This window comes from Dendroctonus ponderosae, unplaced genomic scaffold, assembly GCF_020466585.1.
Source record: "Dendroctonus ponderosae isolate FM_Combo_2020 unplaced genomic scaffold, Dpon_F_20191213v2 Dpon_F_20191213_7, whole genome shotgun sequence".
Taxonomy (NCBI): Eukaryota; Metazoa; Arthropoda; class Insecta; order Coleoptera; family Curculionidae; genus Dendroctonus; species Dendroctonus ponderosae.
In genome coordinates, this window is record NW_026018916.1 from 6,290,260 (window position 1) to 6,317,240 (window position 26,981).

Here is a 26,981-nt window from a genome sequence, read left to right on the forward strand (position 1 = left end):
CTTGCCCAAACCGTCGCATAACGTTCTTTATCTGCCGTTTATATGGCGCAATTTTCGCACTAAAACCTTCAATGCAGCGCTTGTATCGATTTCGCTAATCAACAAGTTGAACCTTTACCTCGACTCTGCACTTGACATTTATTTGAGCTCCCCCACAGTAAACCGCCGAGCATATTCCATGATATAGTAACAACTTCATGAATGAACTATGCGATGTGATGAATGAGGGCCGCTCTTCTATCGATTTCCTGCTGGCAAATGCCAGGATTCGCCAAGGTCCTGCCAGTGCATTGAATCGATACGTTTGAGCACCCCGTCGCCAATTTTGAGGTGGTAAATTTAACGGCGCATCGTCATTTAAGTGCATACTTTGAAATTTTCGAACTTTTACAGCGAATCTCAGCAGTTGGCCCGCACTAGATGAACAGGTGCATGCGGATGGTTCAGGCATTTCGACCCAAGTATATAAATACTTCGCACTTAGTGTCAGATTGGCGGCCTGCTGCCAGCAACGAAAATACTGCGTAACTTGTGCTGGTTAATTTTAGAGATCGAGTCAGCCGGTAGCTACAGTGTTTTGTCTGGACGTAGACGTTCCAATTTCAGTTTCTGGAAAATATGCCGTACATCCTTTCGGCTGAACAATGCGGTTTTAGACCTGTTGTTATTCGAGTTTCTGCACGAAGCAGAAAAATCAATTTGCCGAATTATTTTATAAGCTGGGTGGATGGTGTCCTCGGTACCTACTAACGGCTCAAAATAAGTAGTTGAAATAGCCGCAATTGGTAAAAGGTGCGGATCATTAGACGCAGCAATTGCAAATATATCTCAGAAACTTGAAATGGTCACTGCATGAATTTGTTCGTAATTTCTTGACATTGTTTTGGGTGCTCTATTCCTAATGTGAAGCGGTTCTCTTGCTGAAGAAAGTGTCGTTTTTCAATGCAGTTATATTTCTTTTTTCATTGGCTTCCAGTCGTTCTTGTAAGGATCACCTGCTTAAGTACATCAATATCTCAGCATCGATACAGTAGTTAACCATTACAGACATACAATATAACTTTCTTTGGAAATGTTTTTATTTGCATTCAAGGGCAAACACTTTCCCTAATCTGCATAAACTGAGTAGAAATCACTCCTCATTTAAACTTGCTGAGCTTTGACCTGGCTGGGCAGAAGCTTTTCTTTTATCAACGCTATTAGGTAGTAATCTAATGAAGTTGTGACCTTTCCCAAGACTGAACCGAAAAGGCAATCAGATATCTGAACCGCGTTTAATCGAGCAGACAAATATAGGTGAAACTATTCAATTACAGCGACCAACTGTGCATGAAACCGAACTTTAATGGGCGGTTAATAGAGCTGAAGCTAATAGGTCTGGTGCCTAAAGCTCCGATAGAAATCGATTGACGTATCAGTTTCTTGATCATATCGGCTTTCAGTTCGAATCTGATTTTGATATGAAAAAAGATGAATATGAATATCGTGGACGATATTAAGGATAAACAAGAGCGATAATGAAAGAGAGAGGGAAAACCGACTCTTCGTCAACAACCCCAGCAAAAGCATCAGCGTCATCATCAACTCATACGTTGGCTGTGGGTACGTTTTGAAGTATTTTAAAATATTTGCAAGTTATTTTTCCTGAAGGTCCAGCAGCGATCCATGAAAGTTTAGCACTATTATTAGACGGTTTATTGGAACGGTTGCAAGGACTAACCTGTGATGGGTGGAGGTTCAATCACCGTGCTGGGACCAAAAAAGCTCGGCGCGTCCCCAGCAGTGGTGACTGGAGTGTTCAAGTCGCCAGGGGTTCCCTCGATCCCGATGGTTTCGCCTTCGGAGGTGCAAACGGAGGCGGGGGTCGGGCTGCCCCCCGAACTGGCCCCTGAACCCCCCTTGTAGAGACAAGTGTCAAAGCTCAGAACGTTAAAATGATGAGCGGCGGCCGCAGCTGTTTCCGTCAACAGAAAAGCCGATGATACATGGGGATGGTGATGGTGATGCTGATGGCTGGACAACGTGTCCAAAGTGTCCATTATCATTTTGTCACTGGGGTTTTGATCTTCCGGCTCCACAATATAAGGGTTTATCCAGTCACTGAACTATGGCACTAGATCGATAAGTCGCGAATTGTTCGTCTAGTTGAGATTGTGGCGCGAATTGCAAAACAAGGACAATGTGTTACGTGGGCTGGCGGAATCCATTTTGATGGCGCGAAAAAACTTGTACACAAACGCGTTCTATAAAAAGATAAAAATCGCGCTCAAAGTGAAGACGTTTCGTTCAATTCAGCCTCCTCACTCTACCGAAGTCTCTTGGTGACTACACGGCGCGACGCGTTTGACCACTTTTATGAATGAACCGGCTGTGCCATATTTGGCCGGCCAATCGTTGGGCGCCAATAACAGCGGCACCTCCCCTCTACCCCTACCATTTACTTTGGCTTGATGACGTCATTCGAACGGCGCTGGCGCCGCGAACAGGTTATACCGGGGCGCGCGCTAAGTTCGTGCTTAGGGGTGTTGTGGCGCGTGCCGCTTCCTTACAATGTTGCCGATTTTATTCGATGCCTGAATGTTTTCAAGGGGGTTCACCCGCTTAATTACTGTTGTTGAATCCGAATCAGTTATGCCTCTAAATCTGAGTTGGACGAGTTTAAGAGCGAAATATTAATCCCAATCTTTTACTTGTTAAATTACAATAGCTGGAATACCAATTTAAATTATGTTGTTTGCACCAACATTTAAAGCAGCATATAAAGTGATATAGTGAATCCCAATTTGGATTTCGGAAGAGAAGCTATCTTTAGTCTACAAGTTCTTATCCAACGATATAGTGATGTCAACAAAAAAGTATATTCTTGCTTTATCGACTTTGCCAAAGCCTTTCACAGCGTAGACCATGAGCTATTACTAAAGATCATCGAAAATACCGGCATCGATAATAAAGATATCCGCATAATAGCAAACATGTATTGGGGACAAACCGCTAAGAAAAAGCTGAACAACCAGTATTCTGACAACATAGAAATAAAAAAAGGAGTGAGGCAAGGCTGCATCCTGTCTCCGCTCCTCTTCAATATATACTCGGCAAACGTATTTGGAAAAGCGTTGGAGGAGGCAACAGAGGGTATACAGATTAACGGAGAGTGGATGAACAATGTGCGATATGCTGATGATACAGTCATACTAGCCAAAAACATAGACGAATTGCAGCGCGTCATGGAAAGAATAAGTCTCGTGGACTGACCACATAACTAATAAAGAGGTGCTGCAGCGAATTGGGAAAGAGAGAGAAATTACACTCACAGTTAAAAAGAGGAAACTGGAATACATCGGACACATAATGAGACATCAAAAATATCGTCTACTCCAGTTAATACCTCAAGGAAGGATCAACAGTAAAAGAGGACCAGGAAGGAGAAGACACTCATGGCTACAAAATCTACGCCAGTGGTTTGGACTTACATCTATACAGCTATTTAGAAATGCCGTCAATAAAATTAAAATTGCCATGTTGATAGCCAACGTCCGCGACGGATAAGGCACGCTAAGAAGAAGAAGATATAAAGTGAACATTTCTGGAACACAGGACTGTGGATTTTACTGGTCGAGTGGTTTGGCCACTGCGATGTCCCGATTTGGGTTCGTGGATTTTTTTTAGATAGTAAACAGCTTTTTTAGAAGAAATAAGGTTTGTCTTTTCCTCTCATAAGTGGTTCTTGGTAAACCTTATGCTTGATGACACCCCATAAATGAAAATCTAATGGCAAAATATCAGGAGAACGAGGGGGCCACAGTCCAAAAGGGCCAACATGTTTGGGCCCATCTTTCTTAACGTGAAGCATCAATGCATTCTTAACGTGAAGCATCACCCCGGACCAACCGAGAGTGGAGAACAAATGCACCGTCTAGTTGGTGGATCATTTCTTGTCGCACTGTGAGAGGCAGATCTTCGACAATATCCCCTAATTCATCGTTTAAAAAAATTAAGCAATCGCTCAGCATTTAATGTGGCGTGGAAGCAAAACGAACCAATTATTTGGTCGTCTAAAATCGCGCACCACAGCAAAGTTAATATCTACTGTTTCTAGATTTTTTTCGATCCCAGTGAGGATTTTCTGTAGGCCAGTAACTGCAGTTTTGAAAAAAGATACAATCTTATTGGCAGTGAACGTAGTCTGATTCGCAAACATATATTTCTTAAAAATTCTATTACTTAGTAAAATAATTTCCTTGGGCCCAAAAGCAATATTATAAGCGATTCAACTCATCACCTTCTCTCATTCCGTGCAGATATTTGGGTGTAATTAAGCCTTTCAAAACTGAACCTTCTCATCTGAAATTAGAAATTAGTACTCTAAACAATGACCGTGCTTGCTACCTCTGCATCGAATATGCAAACCGTACCTCCAAAAATAAATAAAACACGAGAGTGATTTCATGGTCGGACAGTGAGACACACTGTAGGTTCTTGCAAATATCACATTTGTTTGTGAGAGTTATTTCATTTTTATATTAAAGTCCGTATTACCTAAATGCTCTCAGACTAAACCGCTGAAAGATTTTTAATCACCCTGTATAGGAACATCAATCAACTGGCCAACTTAGTTGCTCTATTTTCACAATTAATTATTAAAATAAAGCTACTTATAACATTTGAGAAATGAAATTAAAATATCCAAACAATTCATTAAAGTGCCGCTAAAACCTTTGAAAAGATTTTAGCATTCAATTTTTTTCGCAAACAATTTGTTTTTCTTGTCAATCAGTTATACCTCCTCCTTTAAAATTAAACAGCAAACAGACTTACTTGTTCTCATCTACGAAAAGAGTGGCACCGTATAGGAATTCTTAAAATGTTTGTCCCATCTGTGTGTTATAAGCGACGTGTTCGATTTTAGGAGACACCTGTGTCCCAAATTGCTCTATTCGGGTGTGTTTAATGCGATTTTTGCCAAAGTTTTTCGCACAATCAGTTGGTTGTGTTATAAAGTTTGCCACGAATTTGGAAACTTGTACAATATGTGCCGAATCAAGGCAGTTTCGAGTCTTTGGTGGAAAGTTCAATGACACAACCGCTCGCATGACAACGTCTCTTGGGATTTTCAGGAAATTAGTGTGGTGTTAATAGGATTGAATATTTAATTATTTTCAGAGATTTCAGTGGAGAAGCTAGATAGAAGTATCTATGAAATGTTATGTTATGTAATACTTCCCAGTGTTAATTTTGTCAGCACACACACTTCAAAAGTAGTAGTTCCTATAAATGCTTCAAAATAAGTTCTATTTGAAAGCAAAGCGTGGAAAGGCGGGTAGACACTTTAGAAGATATTGACCCATTGACAGTGAATCTAGAAATTAGGTGGGTTGCCGTCAATTTTGAAATATAATTAAAGATAATTTAAACCCAAACAAACATACACCAACTGGAAACTAACCACGGACACGATACTCACATCCCACGGTTGCACACGATTTCGTAAGAGTTGGGAGTAATTGGTTCAGTGTAACAAAATTGGCTCCACTCTTTATAGCTATCAAAATTAACTAAAACAACTTGAAAATATCATTATCAAAAAGTGATTTAGATTCACAGTCGATGTAGAAGATCGCATAAACAGGTTAATTTCGACTCGCGACAGTGTCCAGTTATTTTGAAATCCAAATTTCGAAATAGAAACATGACTGCTAATTATATCAACTCCTTAAATGCGGAGGTGTTGGGTGACAAAATACCCATTAAATTTGGATCCGAGACGTAAGTAAGCGCAACAAGAAACAAACAAAATAACATTTTATTTTCGAAAAACATCTGTTCGCAGCTTCAGAAATAGATTTATCGGATGACAAAAGCGCTGAATCGCTAACTACATACTGAAAGATTTTTGCCTACAGCAGCGCGCTGTTATAATAATGAGGTCAAAATATATCGAAGTTTTTATGCGAATTTCGTCCAGTTGGAAATACATATGCGCGTTAATCATACATATCAATTGAATAATTATTGTTAATTATCATTTTCAAAAACACATTTCATTAGTTTAGAGTAGAGCATTCCTGTGTAACCCTCACATACTTTTGTAAATTTTAATAGTTATTATAAAGGCACTACTAAAAGCGCCATCAATGATGTACCGTCCGTAAAACTATAAGCCTTAAGTTTGTTTTGTTCTGACAGACACTATCGTTTATTTAAGAGCATACTTTTGTTCAAGTTTTCAACGTTGAATGAAAAACACTTTTGGGCACCATAAATGAATTCACACAATCAAATTTGCAACTTCTTAGTCGTCAGCCAGTACTTAAACCCTGTCTGCATTCCTTGCTAGTCTACGTCTATCAAATATTCTCTACTATACATTTTATACCTACAATTCCATAGTGATGATGTAGGTTTTCTATGTATACTTCCAATTATTCGAAAGCTGTTTATCTTCGATCGATTACGTAAAAACATTCGCAAAAACATCAGCAGACTTAGAGGTTCTGACGTCCAAAATAGTGTGTGACTGGATAACAGTGAGTTCAATGCCTATTTTAAGAGGCCCAAAATGTTTGTGTTCCTGGTGTGTTTGATGATGTCTTTACGAATGCTACTAAACGTTTTCAATATTGGAATTAGCGAATGTTTTAAAATAGCTTCGAACAATTGAATGGTTTGAGAGCTTTCGCAATTCGCGCTAAGAGTGCAAGAACAGTTTTGCTTCTGCTTTATTGAGTAAAATGTGCAAGAAATGGAAAAGGCGCAAGCTCATCTTGAAAAGACTGTACTATTAAAAAAATTATATCGTCTGTGACCAGTTAAGACTCAAAAGATGAGTAAAGCAATGGTGGAAAAGTTCAAGTAGTCGTTCTGACTTTATAGTTTCGGAAAAGTGTCTATTCGAAGATCGATCAGAACATTTAGTTTTTTTAAACTAAAATGTGTTTTTATGGAAAATTGTCACAGGAGGACATTTTCAGAGCTCTTCTTTTCAGAAGATAGTGTCTCTTTTTCTTTTTTTTTTTTAAGTTTTAGGTACTCAGTTGATCTGAATTTTACGAGAAATATAAGTTTTAACTTTCTTCAAACTGCACAAATCCAACATGTCATAGAGAGCAATAAAAACCCCACTTAGTTATTGAGTAAATGCTTCAACTTCTAGCCGTATATTTATTAATTGAAAATATGTTAATTTAATTTGAGTTTTGGACTGCTGCGGTCCGAGCCTTTTAGGGAAACCAAATTTTGAGGGCAATAAAGTAGCTTGTGAATCACAAGCGAGCGCGAGCGTCGCGTATTGAGTAAAGAATATTTATAGATGTTGAATTCATTGCCAGATCGCGTTGTGTCGATTTACGTCAAAACGTATAAAAACTTAAACAACTAGTATTTTTAAAATTGCGCAACGTTCTACTGATTACACTCTCTGGAAACCGCAAAACAGCTGATCACGAGTATTTTGGTCGATGATGGTCCAGTTGGAAACCGATTTCCAGCTGATTCTGCGAATGAATTTCCCGAAAGACGCTTCTGATGTGCCGGCAACGTTGTGATGCCCTTCACCTCGACTGCTGGCGCTCAAGAAATTTTAGACCTGCCCTGGTACGTTCCACCCCCTAACCAACCCCCGAACTTTAAACGGCATTGACCGTTAGGGCGCAGAGTGGGGTAGTCAGATCACATGACAAAGAGGGGTGCGAATCTATGAATGAATGTGACGTCAATGGGACCAGCACGAGGCCCGGCTAACTCTGGTTCTGATGGGGTGTGGTTTGCCCTTTGCTTACGGTAATTCACAGGTGGTAGAAGCTTTTCGTGCGCAAAAAATCCACTAAATTATTAAACCTACTGTTGAAGCTGAACTTTTTCATTTCCTGTCGTTACTCGAACCGTTGTGACCTGACGATTTTTTTAAAAATTGAAGAAAAAGGGGAAATGGGGTTGGTTGGAAACTATGCTCTCACCTTGACAATCCCACAGAGACCAAGACACTACTGGAGAAAATATTAATTTTTAAAAATCCGAATGCAACTAGGAACACATGAAGGAAATTGATTTATTATTACTCCACGCACTTCGTCAAACTATGTTTCATAGCTTCATAATGTACCATCAAAGGATTATTCGCATCTAAATAAAAACTCTCCATTTTTTTTAATTCGATAAATTCACACATTTGAGGAAATTTATAAAAACGCTATTAAAATGTTTTAATATTTTTGGAAATTAACCTGGTTTGACATTTAAGAATGTTTTCTGGAAAAATGGGTGAAGTTTTTAAACGTGTTTTGAGGTTGATGACAAATGCTAAAATTGTAGAATATGCAAACCTTACCTACAGGTCAGAAGAGATATATGAGAAGTTTAGAGTTTATCGATTTAACATATTAAATGACATGTAAATGGCTTCAAAAAGGATGTTATACCAATTTATCCTTTAAAAGTTCCCACTGCACGTGAACGCCCAATGAAAATGCTCTGCGAATAGAAGCTTTAATCTTGCAGTTAGCAGGCAAATGAACTTACTACACTTGCCTTGCATGCCAAAGTGATTCTAGTTAGTAAACATTTTGAAGCAAATATCTGTTTTTAATTTGTTTTATTTAAGTTTTTAATCACTCCATTTTTGTGATATTTGATATTGATATTAAATAAATGATCTAAACTGCTCAATAAAATAGACGTTAGATGTAGATACAAATCTTGGCTAATTTAGAAACTGGAAAGATTCTAATTGCTGCGGGCGATTAGACTTCTGTTGAAGCTTTATTTAGTAAAATTATTTTTCGGTTCGTGCGTTTTTTTTGCCAAAAATATTGTTAGGCAGATAAAATTTCTACAGGGCGGCGAATGAATCAATGCAAAATTAGTGAAAGTCCAAATGCTCTAAGTTGGACAAAAACATTTTTTTTTTATTTTGGGAGGCATTAATATAGATCTCATATATCGAAAGAGATTTTTGGCTTTTGTGCCCATCTAGTTCATTTACAGAGTTGTCATAATTTTGTTCTTGCGAACCGATTTGCAAAATGTAAGACTCATGTTGAAGCTGAAAGTTCGCAGTCGACTTCAGAAAAAATCAATATACCGGGTTGCTTGAATGAACGAAGTATTTGAAAGTAAACATCACTTAGGTAGTTGAAAATCTTCGCAATTCTGACTTGAGTAATTTTTATGCAACCGCCTGCAAGTTTTAGGTTCAATATGAGCTTAAGATCGTGAAAATCGGTCCAAGAGCAGAAACGTTAACGCTGCAAAACCAAAAAGTGGATTTTCTGAGACCACCATCGACCACACCTGTCAAAATTCAAAGAGTGTATTGAGCTATTTGGTTTATCTTTAAACTTTTGCCGCTCATATGCAAATTACGGTTTTGTCCAACTAGGAGCATGCCCAACTTTTACAAATTTTGCATTTTTTGATTTGCCACCACTGTAGAAGCTTTATGTGAGGTGATTAATTTTTAGCAAAACCTTCACTAAGAGAGAACAAATGGCGCTTCAAACAGAGACCAAATCGCTTGACCCAATTGCAATTTATCGAGTTCCAAAGTTAGGGCAAATTTGACTTAATCTCGTTCATCTGTTTGTAGAAGCGCATTAGAATTATATTTGAAATGATTTGATTGAATAAATCTTTCCTCTCAGAAGTAATAGTCTTGAATTTTGTATACAATTCCCTCTCACACATTTATTTTTATATCACGCTAGCATCTATCTTTATACTGTTTTTGTCCGTGAATTTAATAAGGGATAATAATTGCGACTGTCTGCCATCACTGTCTTCGCCCAAATCCCAGATTCCTTGTCCGATTACTTCAATTTTATTTGTATTCTGTTTACTTTTTATATATAGAAACATATATGTTATTTTTATCCAGCCATTATTAATAACTCTGAAAGAGGAACTCGGAAAAAACGAGAATTCCATGTTTACCTGGTTTGAACTTTGATATTAACCGAGAAAATGCCATTAGTAGCCTGGAAACCGAATGGTCGGTGAAAATGTCTATAAATGGAGTTTCGGAAATAGAAGCATGAATAAAGAATTGAAAAAGTTTATTTCAAAACACTTGGATAAATTACTACTTGATTTTGAATTTTTGAAATTGGTGGGCGATTCGTAAGTTATGGATATCCCAACTTATAAACGATAAAATGTAAAATAAAAAGTACCTAATAGCTCTTCTTCAGCTCCTTCAGCTCTCTGTTTCATTGATAGTTGATTAGTCATTTTAATTCTGCTCAATATAAAAACGAGGGTTTCGAATGAGTTGTCTTAGGTGAGTTAACCATGTCGCTTTCACCCTGGACGCCTCTTAATCTTTTATAAAGGCAGTTTTTCTTTTAATTTCTTCAGACGTATTGCCTTCAAATTCCTGTTATTTCACCTTAAATGTTTTTTTTTTCGATCCCTCAATAGATTCTGTTATTTCACCTTGCATTTTTTTTTTCATACTGCGAACTGTTGCCAATTGCGCCATGTTATTTCCAAGAAAATATTGATTGACATATTCTGATCATTTACACTTTATGCGAAAAAACTTTGTATCAGCTCTTACTCATATCCCGAAAAAGCCGTAAACTGTTCAGCAAGATGAAACATGTCAAAAGGCCACGGAAGCGTGATATGGTTAGTTCAGTTTAACATTCCTACAAATTAAGGTTCATCAATGGCCTGATCAACTTTAGGACGGTTTGCGGAACTTCCCAAGAGGGGCTTTAATTTTAGGGTGGGGTAAATAATGGAATCGGCCAGACGCATTCTACCCAGGGACGTTTCGGATAAATTATATCAGCATGGCGAGACGTGCTGTTTGACCTAGAAGCAGGCTGTTGCCATTTTGTGAATGAAAATGGCACGTGGGCGACGAAAAGCGCACTCGCTCGTAAATCGGTTGGCGAATGGGGTTGAAGGGGGTCGTTGTTGCACTTTTCCCGGTAAAAATATGCAGTGGCGTACCTACAAGAATCGATTTCCTTAATTGATGATTTTTACACAGAAACTGAAGACGCAGCTGTTGCTTGTCCATTTTCTCACTAAAACTTTTTTTGAAAGTTAATTTCTTTGAAGCTGGAAAGTTTTCCTTCTGATGCTTCCAGGGATTGAGATTTGTGTGAAACAGTGCACGAGACGCAGTTGCATTTTTGGTTGTAAAATCCTACTGTGTGTAGATAGCTGAGAGAATCCAGCACTGTCGTTATTTCCTGCGACGAGAGCCTTGCAAACTATTCTAGGTAAACTTTACTTTTATTCAATTTCCAAAGCCGTTCTTCAAATGTTTGCTCACGAGTTCTGTAATTAAAAGTAGGATATTTTCTTGCTAATTAACGTTCTTGTTTAAAGCTTGCCGCAATTACCCTTAAGGAGTATGCTTTTTTTAAAGGCTGTTGATTAAAATTAGCTTCTGAACGATTCCTGCCTTAATATTTGCTTAATGTTTTCGTTGCCTCAAAGCCCCCATTTCTTTGAGTGCTTCAGTTTAGAAGTGGGTTTTTTCTAGGTGGCATTTATTTTATTTTATCTGTTTATCTGTTCCCGTTATTAAAAGAGCAATGTTTGCTCAGAATTATTTGTCGCTATCAACGGCCAGATCTCCTAAAGAGCGTTGTACGTTCCCAACTAATAAATGTTCGGAATGCCTTGTTGCACAACGTTCCAATCATCACTTAATGTGATTGAATTAATTTTTCTGTAACAACTTCTTCATTATTTTGAATATAAAGAAACTCTGGCTAGGAAGAGATGGTAAATGTTTCCAAGTGCTGGTACACAAATGAGCTAAGTAAAAAAATTTGCTTTGGCGAGGTAACTTTCTCCTTATTGTTAACAGTGTAGCTGTAATAATTAGACGTGTAGTTATACGCGCTACTGACTTTAGACGCAACATAACTCGATTTCATGAATGAATTCGAGTCAGTTATCTAGGTTACGTGTGGGTGCTAATGTTTCGATGCTTCCCTGGAAACGTAACATTATTACTAGGAAGAGTCAGCTTATAGTAAAAAGGTCATAAGGTTATGCCAATATGTCATTCAGCAAAATAGGGCTTGTAAAATCTTATCTTCGATCTTACTCATCGTAAAGCGAATGAGTGGGATGGTTTTCATAACAAAACATGACTCTTCGTAGAATTAAGGGTGAGTTTTATGAAATGTTTATCATGAAGTTTTAGAGAGTATTTAATTGCAAAATTTGAACCATTTTTTGTGGCAAGGAGAGTCTATGAAAATGTAATCAATTTCAGACAAACATCATAAGCTGCATTCTTTCCTTGGATTGTCCTACCTAATTTACACCTAAGCTTCAACAAACCCCAAACTATTTCAATATTCTCCATGTAAAGGAATACCTACAATGTTTGTCCTCAAACATATCCTTAAAACTTGCTGGTTGGAATGTGAAATGGTTTTAAAACAATGTAACTCATTAAAGTTTGGTAGATCATTTAAATTCAAAGAGTTTATTATAATGAGCGAGCGACCATTAATATGGCAGAGACTGATTTGAATATTAGAAAAAATAAACTGGACTGAATAAAAACAGCGGATATTGTGACGAAGCCATTGGCGTAGGATGGCGCACCATATTTGAGAATATTGGAGTTTATTTAATAGTTATCGTTAATTTGGAGAGAAAACAATGGTTCAGACGTGAATGTTGCCTGAAAGGATAAAGCGAATTTTAAGGTTGCCTATTTTACACTTCTCTTTCCTAGTGTGGAAGTTGCGATACTAGTGACCATTGTTTCTCCATACGGTGCTGTTTAACTTTTTTTTGATAAAGCGAAAGTTACTAAATCACGTTGAGAGCGTTTAATATATTGCAAAAGTTAACTAATGAAAGTAATGAAAATAGTATTCTTCATTAATTTTTGAACAGTGTGAGTATGTAGGTATGTAATAAAATCTCCGCGCTTCAGTAAAGCATTGAGTTAACTAGCAGAGTTTAGATAAAGTAAACAAGTTCAGGATGGTTGTGAAAGGAACTAAACTTTAAGATGTTCCAGGGCCTTTCGAACAAAACACCAATAATAGACTAGAAGTAATTATAGTAGATTGTATAGAATAAATCGATTTCACCAATGAGAAGTAGACCATTTTAAAAAGTATCCAGTGTCGTATCAAGACTACATTTGAACTATATTTCCTGGGTTGGAAAAAATCAACCTTTAGGCCCACTTTTCGAAAGTCCAAAGGAAACTATTACGTCTCTCACTCTTTATATTGCTGAGAACTATCCTTGAATATCTGACGTATCCATTGGCGTAGGCAGGCTGAAATACATGTGGGCTCAACTAATATAAAAGTGGCAAATATTACACGGTAATTACGTAAGGCTGGATCCGAAAAAGGTGATATTGAAACTAAAGAGCAATTATAAGTTTTAATGTTATTGGTGAACCGTACGGTTGAAGAGGCGGCAAATATGGAATTGTGTTGCAGAAGTCTCGAGGAAGTTAATGAAATCATTAATGGAACGATTTGAATAAACGTGCATGTATGGTGTTTATCGGTTTCCAACATGAGCGTTTATTAGAGGAGAAGCGCGATGAGAGTGAGGTTTATTTTAATTTCGTTGTCAATGATCGCTCCGAGTCGTTAATGAACATGCTTAATTTTAATTTGTTGATTTCCACAAGAGTTTCATCGTTTTTCTTGCTTATAATTTCGGTTAACTGGTCTTTTGGAAAATGTTGCAATGCACATCTTCACGTTTTAATCTTACAGCTGACTTTTTAAGACTTATATATAACTATCCGGTGGCTCATCAGCACTAAATAGAAAAAAAATAGCTATAAAATATCGCGTTATTTAAATCGTATAAGGAAGACTATGCAGATGTGGTAGTAAGTGTTTAGCGACACATTAACAAACACTCCAACTTAATTTCGACCGCAGTTTATAGAGAAACTTTTCAAACTTTCTCTAGCTGCGGCGATGAAAAGTACAGTCGCTCGAATCATTCTGCTTAATCCTAACTTAAATCAACTATTTATCGACAATTTGCATTTAAATTTCCCCTTTTGACTGTCTTAAAATTTGGATAATTTTTACATCAACATCGTGGTTCTATCGCATTGAATTGGTCGCTTATGTCGCGTTGCGTGAGTCACCACATAAATTTGTCGACTTAGCCATCAACTGAGCAGCAATTTTAATTGAATTAAATTCCTCGGCTACTGTATCAAAGGATAAGCGTAATTTATTAATCGTACAAATGAGCGCTTACGTAAAATAATAGGTGTTAGAAAGTTAACCTTGTTCAATCAGCAAGTCGCCCGTTATGTCCAAAAGCTGCGATAGATCAATGTCAAAAGACTCGAAACAATAACGCATTTACATAACGCACACAAGTCCAACCTGTGGAATATGGTAATTTTTTATAAATGGCTGAAGAAACAAAAGCCAGAACACGCCCAGGACATAAATAGACAGTAAAAGCCTTACCTGATGTGCTCGGTCCTCCACTGAACCACATCGCAACCAAGTCATCCATGCTGGCTCCAGCTGATCCAGGAGGGGTTTGATGATAGGTGGGGTTTCCGTAGTAATACGAAGACGTGGTACCCAACGTGTCCATCACCAATCGCGGCGGCACCCCCGGTTGCGTGGTGACTGGATGCAAACCTGCAGGTTCTCTGCGATTTGAATCCAGAAGAATCTGCTGAACCTGCACGCAAGTTGAAGCCTCTTAGCAATATTATTATTGAATATGTCTAGTATAGATAGCAAAGGTCAATGACGCTTCTTTCAGCTAAAAATAAGATTTATTTTTCATTTTGTCAGTGTCTAGACAGTGGAATTTGTGGATTAAAGCCGATTATGTGGAAGAAACAAACATCGCCCACCAGCTGGCACTGTCCCTTTCTCCAGAGAGCCAAGTCGGCGTACCAAGGAGAAATCTCCAATTATGACAGCCGCTAATGAAACTAAATTAAGGCAAAAACTGCTCACTGATTAGGACATTTGCAGATTGATGCAGTAAATTAAATATGCCACTTTAAAGATAGAAGACAAGCCCGGAAACTCTGAAATGCAAGTTTATGTATTGCGGTAAAAGAAGTATGTCTACAATTTTAGAATTAACCGAGACTCGTAGGACGGATTTCGATAATTTCATTGATTAATAGACGGGGAAAGAATCGACTAAGGCCAGCACGCCCACAAAGTGCAAAGAAAACCTCGTTCTCACTTGCGGCCCTCAACCAGAATTTCGGAAAAAATTGGCAAACGGTTTGAATAATAAAAATGCAAAGAAACATATGAAACCGCCTGAAAGAAGTTTGATATGAGCACTAAGTCATTTATTATATCTAATGTGGAGAAAAATTTCGGATCACTCAACTACGAACTTAACGATAATATATGATTCTTAAGTCGATTTAACTATTTGCCTTCGATCATGCCTCGCTAGACATTTAAAAACGTTTCTCTTAAGTTTTTCTCTCTATTTTTTTTGTAATCCTAGTTTTCCCTAAAGAAATAACTTTCGGACGGTTTCTGTATTTGCAATAAAGCTTCTACTGAGAGGTTCAATAGATAACAAAATCAGTGACTTCTGAAATGAAAATTATTTTAAAAACTAGTTTTACATTTGCAAGCTTTATGTTACGAGCGTTGTCTGCTATGTCACCAAGTGGGGTGGGGTTTGTGAAGGATTTGACCATAATTTCTTTGATTGTCTGTTTAAACGTTACATTGAATGCATCTTCTATAGGTTTTATCTAACACGGTGCTTCGTTAAAGATAGTGTCAAACTGATAAAAATCGCTGATGCAGACGATAGGATTTATTTCCAAACTCTCCATATGCTTTCAATCACACAGTGTTAAACTAGAAATATATTTTTGGCAAAAATACTTTAGTTGAAAGAGTAGCTGAATAGTTTCTCTTTGAGTGTTTGACAGTTGAATGAGATGTTTGCTGCCAATTTCTGGCTACAGATGAATGTTAATTTTCCTCAACTCAACGCGATTATGATGAAAACTTTCTCTTTGGAATATTCGAATTTTTTATCTGTTTTCAATTGCGCTAGGAGAGTAGGTACTTAACCTTAAAAGTACTTAACATAAAAAACCGCATTTTAAATTAAAAATTCAGGAGTTACTTCTGGGACTTACTGTATATGTATGTATTACAAAATATTTTCATAGTAAAGAATATGGAAACAAAGGCATGAAACACAAGAAATACGGATTAGCATGATTATTGCAGTGAAATTCAATCACCATTTTTGTAGTCAAATTCAGCATTGAAATACTCAAGACATTTTTGGAAATCTGATTTTTCATCTGTTTCAAATTGCGCTAGAAGAGTAGCTTCAGTCGTGATAAAGGAGTCAGTACCATTTCGGTTAGGAGCTATTAGGTAGAAATAACACACACTATATCACGGCTGTTGAGCTCAGAAGAAACAAAGTTGCAAAATTCCCCTTCTTGAAAGTTCAAATTGATTTATCTTAGTATGTGCCAAGTGATTCTTACCTGTAAAATGTCCACGAATTCATCTCCGTTATTACTGGAACCAATCCCGCTTGGTGGTACCCGTGTGGTGTCACTGTGTTGGGAGTGGCGCATCGCAAGTGTTAACATTTTGACTGGTGACAGAGTGGCAAGGGGCTAGAGGACCTCTTGCCATACGGTCGATGCACGAAAACGAGTAAAATTGGTAGGGAATAGTGTAAATCGGTATAAAGTGTTGTTAGTAAAAATGGCAGAAATGGGGCGGATATGTTTGGCTGGACGGCGCTAAATTGTTGCGGATGGTGTGGTGGAACCGACGTTCTGGGAACACCTGGAAAGAAAGTTAACTTGATCATATTTCAATTATTCGTGTTCTAGTTTTGAACAATGTTCACAGTTTTGTAATTCACCATCCAGCATGTATCTTTACATTAGATGAACGTCCAAGCTTAATATTTATTGATATGTTGCTCGCTCTATTAGTCTTTGAAAGATAATAAGACGATTATTGCTTATACTATTGTATATCCACTCGCTTAACACCCGTTTGTAATTTTGCGCCCAATTGAGAACTTAAAACGAACCTTTGAATAGTTGCAATTAACTTCGGCTCTATTACATTTCTTAACGTGACTGAGTAACAATAACTAGAACTATTATGATAATGAGCTTCAAATTGGAAGTTTTGTCAAATTCTGCTGGATAGAGCTAATCATATTATTTATGTGTTTGTTGATTTGGATACTGTTAAACTATTAAAATTAGAAACTAATAGTTTTTTTCGGATTTTTAGCTCTGTTGATATTAAAATTAGCTTATCAATTTGGAAGAACTTAACAATAAAAATGTAACAGAATAATCAAGACAGACCTTCAAGAACAATTGATATAAAATCAGCAAATCTGCCTCAAATAACGTGCGTTCAATTAGTCCTGTTGTAACTTTAAATCTTTGATGATTTTAAACTTCCTTGATACTCTTGAATGCTGATGCTAAAGACTGTTGAAGCAAGCATAAAAAATATCCAAACTCCCTGAACTTCTGTGTGAAGCTAATTTATTTTTATTGATTTGTGATATTTTATTACGACAATTCCTATACTATTTATCTCTATTAAGACGCTATTAATAAATTGTTTCTATGCGAAATTACGTATTCGGTCCATTTCAGTAAGTAAAAGTGACCCAACCAATTAATAACAATATTTCAGAGAGGTGTTTTCTAGACATATTTACCGGCTGACCAATGAGTCAGAAGTAGAAATTATTTCGTTATGAGACCCTGATTTTTCATAAATGGTAAGGATCCGCTTTCGAAAATTTGAAACCAAATGTCACAATCATTAATTAGAGTATGACATCTGAAGAAACGATTGCAATTGTTCAAGATGACCTTAATTTCGGAGAATTTCAATTTCGTTTCCTTGAAACAGTAATTTGGGTATTTCAATGCAAATCACTTAGTAGATATTCTGAAGATCATTTCTAAATTACAGTTAAAATAACGAATATTATACAGTATTTAAAAGTGTGACAGAGAGAATAAGGTTTTCATTTATTATATCTGTTGATTGACTCACAAAATGAGGACATTGACTTCAGAACTATTAACAATTCTTCTTACAATCGTTCTAAAATGAACAGATGATATTTGGATTGTTTGCAAACTCAAAAGCAAGTACTCAGCTCGTTTAGAAAGTCCAATATATCGTTGATCATCCATATTTACCTTACAAAGCTCTTAATCTTAAAGCTCCAACCCCATCACTTTACACACAAACTTGAATACTCAGGTACCGCGAACTTTCCAAAAACTGTTGTTGTCTCTCAATCGGGGCGCTACTAAACCAGTTCAAGCAGACCAACACCTTTTATGGAAACTGGTCCAGATCCTCAGGTTACCATCTTTTAGAGCCAGATAGTGTTATAAAATTAAATGTGACTCAACTGAGAGCGGGCTGTTTAAACGTGTTGGAACAAGTAGGCAACAATTCACTCGTAGTTGTTAATTTTGTTAAAATCGTTTCAATTATTTTTTTTATATTTCAAGCCCAATCTGTAGGTATAACCAAATTTCGGAGAATAGCAGTTAAATTCGACTGAAGCAACATTATATGACTTTGAAATATGTAGCTATCTTTCAGGTGCTATCTAAAGCCTAAATACCTAAAGTTAGTATAGAGAAAAGTAATATGAAGCAAAAAATCGAAGGTTAGGGAATGAAGAGAGCGTTAGCGAAAGCACAGGGAAGGCGTTGACAATAAAATCAGTTAAAATGAGAGAGTTAAGAAAAATGGAAATGTTGATGTAGATAATCGGTTTCATCAATCTGTTGTGTTCTGTTATAGCGCAGAGCCAATTCTCTCCAATCCTTGTCTATGGGGACTTACAATATTATGATAATCTGCTCAATTTCGACCTTTTTAAATATTGCATATTGCAGGAAGTTTAGAAGGGAAATTATTCAACTTGATAAATATTTGCGGTTAAGCGACTGCATTTTGCTGTTTAATCGGCATTTTAAACGGTTTCATGTCCTTTTTCGCTCACATTAATCTGGAAATTATTAGAAAGCCATAGTGCAAGTTTGAAGTCTTTAATTATTTCGAAAGCCGTAGATAGGAAAACTTTTTGTTGTTCTAGATTCTCCTACATCGCTAAATTCACAATTCACACCTGTGTATTCAACTTATGTGAGGATTTTTTTACAGTTAAATAACTGCTCTCGCGTATTGACGGGCTTCAGATCTGAAGCAAACAGATACAAAAATCACGAGACTAATGATGGCATTAATTTTTTTTTAAACAATTATTTTCTAAGCGTTCATTATTTCGAAAGCGAGAGAAGGATAACTTAGCTAAGCATTTTTTACGGTTTCCCATCGAAATTGGTTTCAGCATTTTTTTGATAATCTTTGAATTACCGATTGAGAAATCGAGATCTGAGATCAACTTGAAAATATGCATCAAAGTACTGTTACAGTTACTGTTACTAACAAGCTTTAAGTTGGGGATATACACACGTTACTTTTCATATTGCCACAAATTGGCTCGTTTTGGCTGGTAACCACTGGTTCATCTCAAGAATTGGTGCCAATTTTTGTACTTGCCAAATTGCAATTGCAAAAAGCTGATACATTTTTGGGATTAATTGAGGTTGTCAGACGACTTTCTTTTTGTGTTTGAGCGTATAGTTGTGCCTAAATTACTGCTATTAACTGAAAATGAATATGAATACTTACAGGAAACACTCCGGTGATGGTGCTTCATATAAAATCCTATGGAAGGCACTGATAACTGGTCCCGCGTTCGATTAGTTGAGTCTCACTGTATTCCAGCACTCAATATTCGAAATAATTGCCTTTAACAATCACACATTTCGCATCCATCAAATTGCGCAGTTAATTGCAGTTGCACTTTACTCCGCAGTGATTCTATCACCAACTCGCGTATCACTCGACAAGTTGTGCCAATCACCGATTCGACGAAGTTTCCGAGGAAGTTGTAAAGTTGACCGAACAGCGAACAAGCTCGCACCAAACTCTTTTCGAAAATCTTACCCGAACGTCCCAAAACACGACACGCTTTTCTCTCCGGCCAAAAAGAAACTTCACATCTCGCCTCGGTTTGCGAAACAACAGTGATATCAAAAGCCATGAATGAATCCCGCCATGTGGAGCTGGGGGCCCACGTATTTTTGGCGCCCCCGCAAATGTACGTCACTGTACTCGTGTTGGACGACGCCGCCGTTGGAGGAGCGTCGTTTTTTTGACGACGTCTCTATGACGACGCCTGTCAGTACGCAGTCTAATTGCGGCTGGATCACGATCTTGAGTACTTCAGTTCCAGAAAAACCGTTTCCAGGAATTTTCAGTTTCAGCCTGCTTGCAGTCCTCTTTTGCATTCGGGGCATACCGAGATCCAAAGCAAAGCTATTCTTAACATGTTTCTGGTCTAGTTAAGCCTAATCAGTGTGCCAATGTTTGGTTATCTAATAAGCATAGAGAGAGCATGGAAAAAGATCTGTTTTGTTTCCAAAAATTGTTGCAAAAAGCTTGTTTGTTGTTCCAAAAAACTAAAAAAAGTTGATTTGAATTACCTACTTAATTAAAAAAAAACATGTTTCGTATTTAAATACAGGGTGATTCAAAATTGGCGTTATTCCTTTTAAGGGGTGATAGAGGCTCCCTTGGGGCGTACGACAAAAATATTGAAAATTTTTTTTTCGAAAATTTCTTGAAGATATTAACAGTTGAAGGTCGAATTTAAACTTTGTTATTAAGCATAATTTTGAAATTGTTCCATGATTAATTGGTAGCATATTGGAATACTTAAGCATTCAAAAATAAAAATTACGATCTTTGCTTCAAATTACGAAAATTTCTGTAATCAAAAAAGTTCTCTTCTACAATTTTTTGATGAAAAGGCACAGCGGCAATGATGTTTTTCGTCATTAACAGATAGTTACAGGTGTAATGTCACTTGTCAATAATAACAATAATTTGTCAAACTGTGACTTACTTTGAATTTCCTTTCACAATTTTGCGGATATGCGATTAGTTCAGGGGAAATGCTACAGTAACATGGCAGAAGCTGAAAGAACTCACGCCAACAAAAGGCAAGGAGAGTGGTTCCAGGAAAATGGACGACAATCGATGTTCGGGTTCCAGGCACAGAGGAACAAGTATTGGATATAATCGAATCAGGGCCTTCCAGGGGTACTCAGAGCTCAATAACTGACACTTTCTGAAGTACCAAATAAATACCGAGGAGGGCTACGTTCCTACCACGTTTGTACGATACACACAGCACAAGGAGATATAAATGGAGCACGAGTTAATTAACTGAATACGAGAAGCTGCTTGATAAGAGTGGATAATAAGGAGATTACACAGGCACTAGCTTGTTTGGAGTTGTATGGATTATTTATGTAAACACCAAACCCCGCAGAATTCGAGGTTATGAGAACAGGTTGACATTTCGAAATAGGTTCCGTCATTCAACGATTCCTGTTGAATTTACCGTTTATCCTTGTCTATCTTATAGTCACTCTCTATTTATCCATGGTTACCGGAGTTTTAAATAATTACGGAGTAACAGGTATTTGCGCAAAGTTAATTAGGCAGATTATCTTGAAAAACATTGCTGCCGTATCTCTGATATAGTTTTTTGCAAGTTTCTCAGTTTTTAATAACAATTAATTTCTTTTACTATTTTTTCTGTACTCATATAACAGCGCCAGACAACACCTCCAGAGGAACGACGCCAATTTTGAATCACCCTGTATGTACACTTCTACATTTAATAGAAGATTATATCAGGATCGTAAAACACCTATTTGTTCCCTTTTTTAAAGTACAATTATCAATTTGGCTTAGACTTAATTAATACATTTTAGATCAAAAATTTTTAGGCTGGAAGTTTTATACGTTTGTTTTTTAGTTCTGTAGATTCTTTTTGACCCAAGAACTCAATATTCATAAAAACAGCGTTTGAATCTATAATATGAAAATTGTTGTTGCTGAAAGATCGTGTGAAGCTTAAAAAGGACATTGGAGGCACTTTATATTCGGTACACGTCTTGGAGTTTTTTCGGAAAACATTAAACACCTGACGATTCTTTTAGTAAACCTGAAAAATAATATATTATATTTCAATATATAGTATTCGACCTAGAGTTTTTTATATACTTACGTAGAGCATTTGAGTCTATAATAGGCATATAACATATTGTCCGTGAAAATCCGCTTAGATTAGGGGAAAAATGTCAATTATTTCAAATCTGCCTCCTACTAGCGTTTTTTCAATTAGCGGTTTAGATTTCTCGGTTCCTTGCAATGAGAGTGATGTATAGATCAAGGCGCTTTCCCAGACTTGAGATTTTTCGAAAAAATCGCCCTTATGGTATTTTTGTTCAAAAATCAAAATTTCCCATGCGTATTTTTTTTATCTTAATTATTTTTTCCGACTGAGAAGTTCCCTAATATATCACGTATATCTTACATAATAACAAGGCAGCTACGACTAGTTAAAGATCGCGATTGATTAAAAATTGCTTTAACTGGAACAAAAAAAAGTAAATTAAATTGGATCTGATGCTTCTCGCGTGTTTTTCAATGAGCGTCTTGCATTCCCCGTTTTCTTGTGATGACAACGATGTAGAAATCGGAGCATTTTGATAGAGTTAATATTCTCTACCCCTAATGAAATTTTAGATGAAAAATCAAAATTTCACATGTATGTTTTTTGCCATAATACGCATTTATAACGTGCGTGGGTCTACAGGGTGTCCCGTAAGCACATGATCAAAAAGATACTGCGATATTCCTTGCATCAAAAGAAGACGTTCTGACCTAACTTTTAATGACAAAAAATATCTGGCTCCTCTGCTATTGATGGTCAAATTTCTTAAAAAAAATATATCTTTTTTGAAATATCGGGCGAATCGTACGATGAATTTTGGTGAATCTCGCTGTGAGCTTGTTTTTATGTAAGGCTCATATTTTGATAAAACAATCGAGCTCATCCGTTTTGGACAAGTGGTGAATTATTGAGTGTCGTGGATAACTACCAGCACTTTTTATTTGGTGGAGAAAATCAACTCACTTTTTTTTGGTTCATGCAGTAATCATGTATTCGCAATTTTCTGCTCTCTGTAAAATTTTGTAGCACTAATAGTTTTTGCGAAAAAAAATATGTCTGTTTTCTTGCCACTTAACAATATTCAATTGATTGTTTTCGATTTGGAAGCTTCGAAAATATGCATGTTTTTATAATTGGAGTTCTGCACAGATATAAATCGTCGGTTAAAAAAATGCTCAAAAACCATACAAAATATTAAATTATTTATGAACTGTAAACATATTCAACATACATACATAATTGAATCACACTCATTAAATTAACGAGTGTTAGTCAAGAAATAACATCCATAAGATAAATACTTATTTTTAAAAATAAAACAAATATTAATTTTACATAAAGTTTGTTTATACACAACGGAAATTGGTATCCGAAGCTCTAGAAATTAGAAGGTATACTTTTTTGGATGCACAAGCAGCTAACAGTAGATAAAATCTCTAACACGCCTGCCCTAAACTTAAATGTTTTTAACAATTTATTGTTACAACAAAAATCGAAATTTTCCCATAGACCTTGCAAAAGAGCCACTGACCTGACCCAGAACAGATATGTCCATAAATTCCTGAAAACGCTCCGCTAAGGGAATCTACTGCATCGATCGGTTTAACAAATCAATTTCGCCAATAAATCCATCCGTGAGGCGTAAAACAAATCTTTAAAGATAAAGCACCATAAACAATGCTCCACTTCTTGTTTGGAGGATTCGTACGCTCTTGAGGAACAGTTCAGCGTCGCATTGTTCTAGATTCTGCTACGTCCCTAAATTCACACATGTGTATTCACGTATCTGAGGATTTTTTACAGTTAAATAAATACTCTCACGTGTTGATGGGATTCATATTTGAAGCAAACACATGGAATTCGGGACGGGACTAAGCAATTCTTTTTTTATCCCTAAAGTACCGGAATAGCTGGAATGAAATTCACCGCTTCATTTGGAGACTGGAAAAAAATTCCGAAAATCAATCCGAATGTTGATGCTGTTGATGAATTGCCAGCAGTTGCCACTTTTGTGCTACCACATGCCAAACGGCAGCTGAAAAGTTCTCGAACGTAGTCAGAGATTCTACTTTAGTTGCTTCGTCGCGAACCTAAACTAATTGACTTATCTGAAAATGTCACTCGAATACAGTAGATGACAATTAACTGAATACAGCTCCTTGCCATTCCTGTGCCTTAAAAGACTCGCCAGTTTCCATCCTCGTCTCATGGATGGTTCGCCATTCGGAATCGAGCGAGACGGAAGCCGAAGGTGCGAAATTAACTGGAGATTGAAGGTATGCGATAAGTCGACAGGAGGTATGCGGTTAGCTTGCTGTAAGTTATATTTAATTAGTAAGTGATCCGGTAAGGTGCCCGGGTCGTGCGGAATACATCACTAGTTCCCAGTACCTTTTTAATACTTCCCTGAACGGCAGCATGCGCTTTTTGAAGCCTTGATAGGCATTAGAACGTGTATTTGTAACGGCTTTTAATGAACTAAAACGCTCATGGTGGCGAAAACTTTTTGAAAACAGTTGTATACAGTGAATCCCAGAAGTAAAAAAGTAAAAGTTTTAAATAAATTTAGACTTTACTTCTAGGACTCACTGAATACCTATATTTTGAAATACTTTTATAGTGAAGTACATGGAAACGAGAGCATAAAACACTGGAAAAAAGACCAAAGCAGTTAAATTCAATTTACAAAATGTATAGTCAAAAATAAGCATAGAAATCCTCGAAACAAAACTGATTGAAATACTTTCTGATTTGCTGTATTTATATAAAGGGGACATTTTATCACTGAAAGATTAAACAAATAATTAAATTTCTTTTAACATCCCGGAAGTGTAACTTCCACCATTGACGAGAGATAAAGCCAAATCCGATGGATGTTGAACGACGATTACAGCAAGGAGCGCTGTTAAATCAAAATTACTACAGATTTACCAGTATTATGCATCGGGTGTGAGATAAGATTACCCGGTGGTAGTCGATTGCAGACCTGGTGGTTGATGATTGTGGCTTTTGCGGCCGTTTTCTAATGGTCCGTGCTTGGTATTCTCTAGACAATCATCACGAATGTCTCATTTATAGTCGGCTTTTATATAATTCTTAGCGTAAACTGCAATGCGAATTAGTGAGATTTTTTACTTGATTTCGATCTTACTTGCTCTCGCATAATGGAGAAATGAATAAACAATTGGCTGGTTCCTTGAGTTGTGGCCCCATCTGTGATAACCGTAGATTCGCGGTTTTTTTCTCGAGATTATGAAGTGTTTTTTGATGAACTCTCACATTTTCTATATTATTTGTTTTTGACTACACAAACATATTAGGCAAGTTCTATTATTTGGCAGCCGGACAATAAACTAAGAAAAACATTACAGGCATAAAAAATGTAAAAAATAATTCTCTTTTGGGTGTTTGTTTGTACTAAAAATATGTTATCACATAAAACAAGTTCTAGTCGATGAAATAATTTACTTGCTAGTATATGATCGATTGGCAAATAGGTATTTTCCCTTGTCTGACAAAATCGCTGTCCAGCTTTCTGGTGGATTAAACGGGAATTCAGACGAACTTTTTTCATATCTGGAATGACAGGGTCTATTTATATAAATCGATGGAAACCTTCCTTTGGACTAGGTAGAATTAAACCAGAAAGACAACAGAAAAACCACAGTTGGATTCTTTAAACGTGTCCCGTTTCGGAATTGTTCGATTCGTGAATTACGCGGTGTGATGTCAGAAATGATTCGGAAATTTTATTTTTGGCTCTCGGTTTCCAGATCCGTTGTTTTCGGGATGCTTGCCAAATTTAATAACGTTATTTGGGAATTAGGAACATTGTAGAGACGTGACGGAACCGATAAAAATAGCGTTGAATTATCACTAAAACTATAACACTTAAATAGTCCGGATCTGTAATGGCTATGGAAAAATTCTCCCTTTAAAGTCGTATTTAATGGAAATGGTCGGCGTTTATGGTTAAACGCATATTTTTTATTAAGGGCGACCGAAGTTGTAAATTAATGATGAGTCTCTCTATCTCGTAGTTAATAATGGAAATTCTAATTCGAGTGATATAAGAAGCCATATATGGAGAAAAATAAGAAAAGTCTCATTCTTTGATTCCTGTTATAAACCTTCTTGTCATCAGAGGGTTTTAAATAAATTTGTTTGGTTCTGTATCATTTTTAATTCTTCTCAAATATTTTTCCTCAAAAGCATCTCTCGTACAGAGTCGAGCCTCTTATTTGTTTTTTCTTTCCTTCTTTTTCCACATCCGAGGCTTCGAGTAAATCAAAATAACGCGTTTTGATGAAACGCCTCGTATTCATTTATGTTTGATAACAATAACGCATAAATCACTTCTCCTTCTTTGAGATTTTTTAATTCAAATCACTCGACAAATTAATTAGAGACAATTTCAAAAGTCAATCGGATTAATTCGACGATTTTCATAATCGAATAATTCAAAATATTAAATTCGATTATTACTATGAGTAGTCAGAATATGGTAGATACTTGGATGGTCTGTTTATGTAGTTACGCTTGGCAGGGTCAATAAAATGTGAATAGTGTCTCAAAATGTATACGGCTCTTATTCAGTATTGCATTATTTCATAATTTTGATAAAATTTCTATTTCATTTTTCGTTGCTTCTTCCATTTTATTACCATCTGTTCATTTGCAGCTTTTTCGTAATTATTATTTTTTTTTACATGAGACTTCAAATGATTTACATGATTAAAGTGTGGTGTCTGTTTGGATTCCGTTATGTATTGTGCGGTTTAACTAACTTGAAGTCTAAGTTTTACAGTAAGTTTGAAATGGCCAACGAGACTTTTTTAAGTAAAAAACTCCACCGATCCATTAGCAATTTAAAAGGGGAAATATAT

General features: G+C 36.6%; 1 protein-coding gene and 2 long non-coding RNA genes across 4 annotated transcripts in view; 1 reads left to right on the forward strand and 2 right to left on the reverse strand.

Annotated features, from left to right (window-relative positions):
• Positions 1-20,166, reverse strand: part of LOC109539733 (early growth response protein 1-B) — a 32,128-nt gene extending 11,962 nt beyond the window's left edge. The window contains exons 1-3 of one of the 2 annotated variants that reach the window (XM_019907687.2): positions 19,695-20,166; positions 16,475-16,784; positions 14,439-14,661 (exon numbers count right to left, since the gene is read on the reverse strand). In XM_019907687.2, the coding sequence (XP_019763246.2) occupies positions 14,439-14,661; positions 16,475-16,582 (331 nt within the window). In that variant the 5' untranslated portion in view covers positions 16,583-16,784; positions 19,695-20,166. Of the gene's footprint in view, positions 1-1,720; positions 2,379-14,438; positions 14,662-16,474; positions 16,785-19,694 lie in introns of those variants that run through there. The other variant, XM_019907688.2, reaches the window with a different exon arrangement.
• Positions 12,052-12,441, forward strand: LOC125505108. The gene is made up of 2 exons (XR_007281924.1): positions 12,052-12,128; positions 12,236-12,441. It is a non-coding gene; the product is annotated as an uncharacterized LOC125505108 (long non-coding RNA).
• Positions 20,167-23,420: 3,254 nt separating the features above from the next.
• Positions 23,421-24,405, reverse strand: LOC125505131. Its single transcript, XR_007281943.1, has 2 exons — positions 23,917-24,405; positions 23,421-23,853 (listed from the first exon to the last, which is right to left on the reverse strand). It is a non-coding gene; the product is annotated as an uncharacterized LOC125505131 (long non-coding RNA).
• Between the last annotated feature and the right edge of the window lie 2,576 nt (positions 24,406-26,981).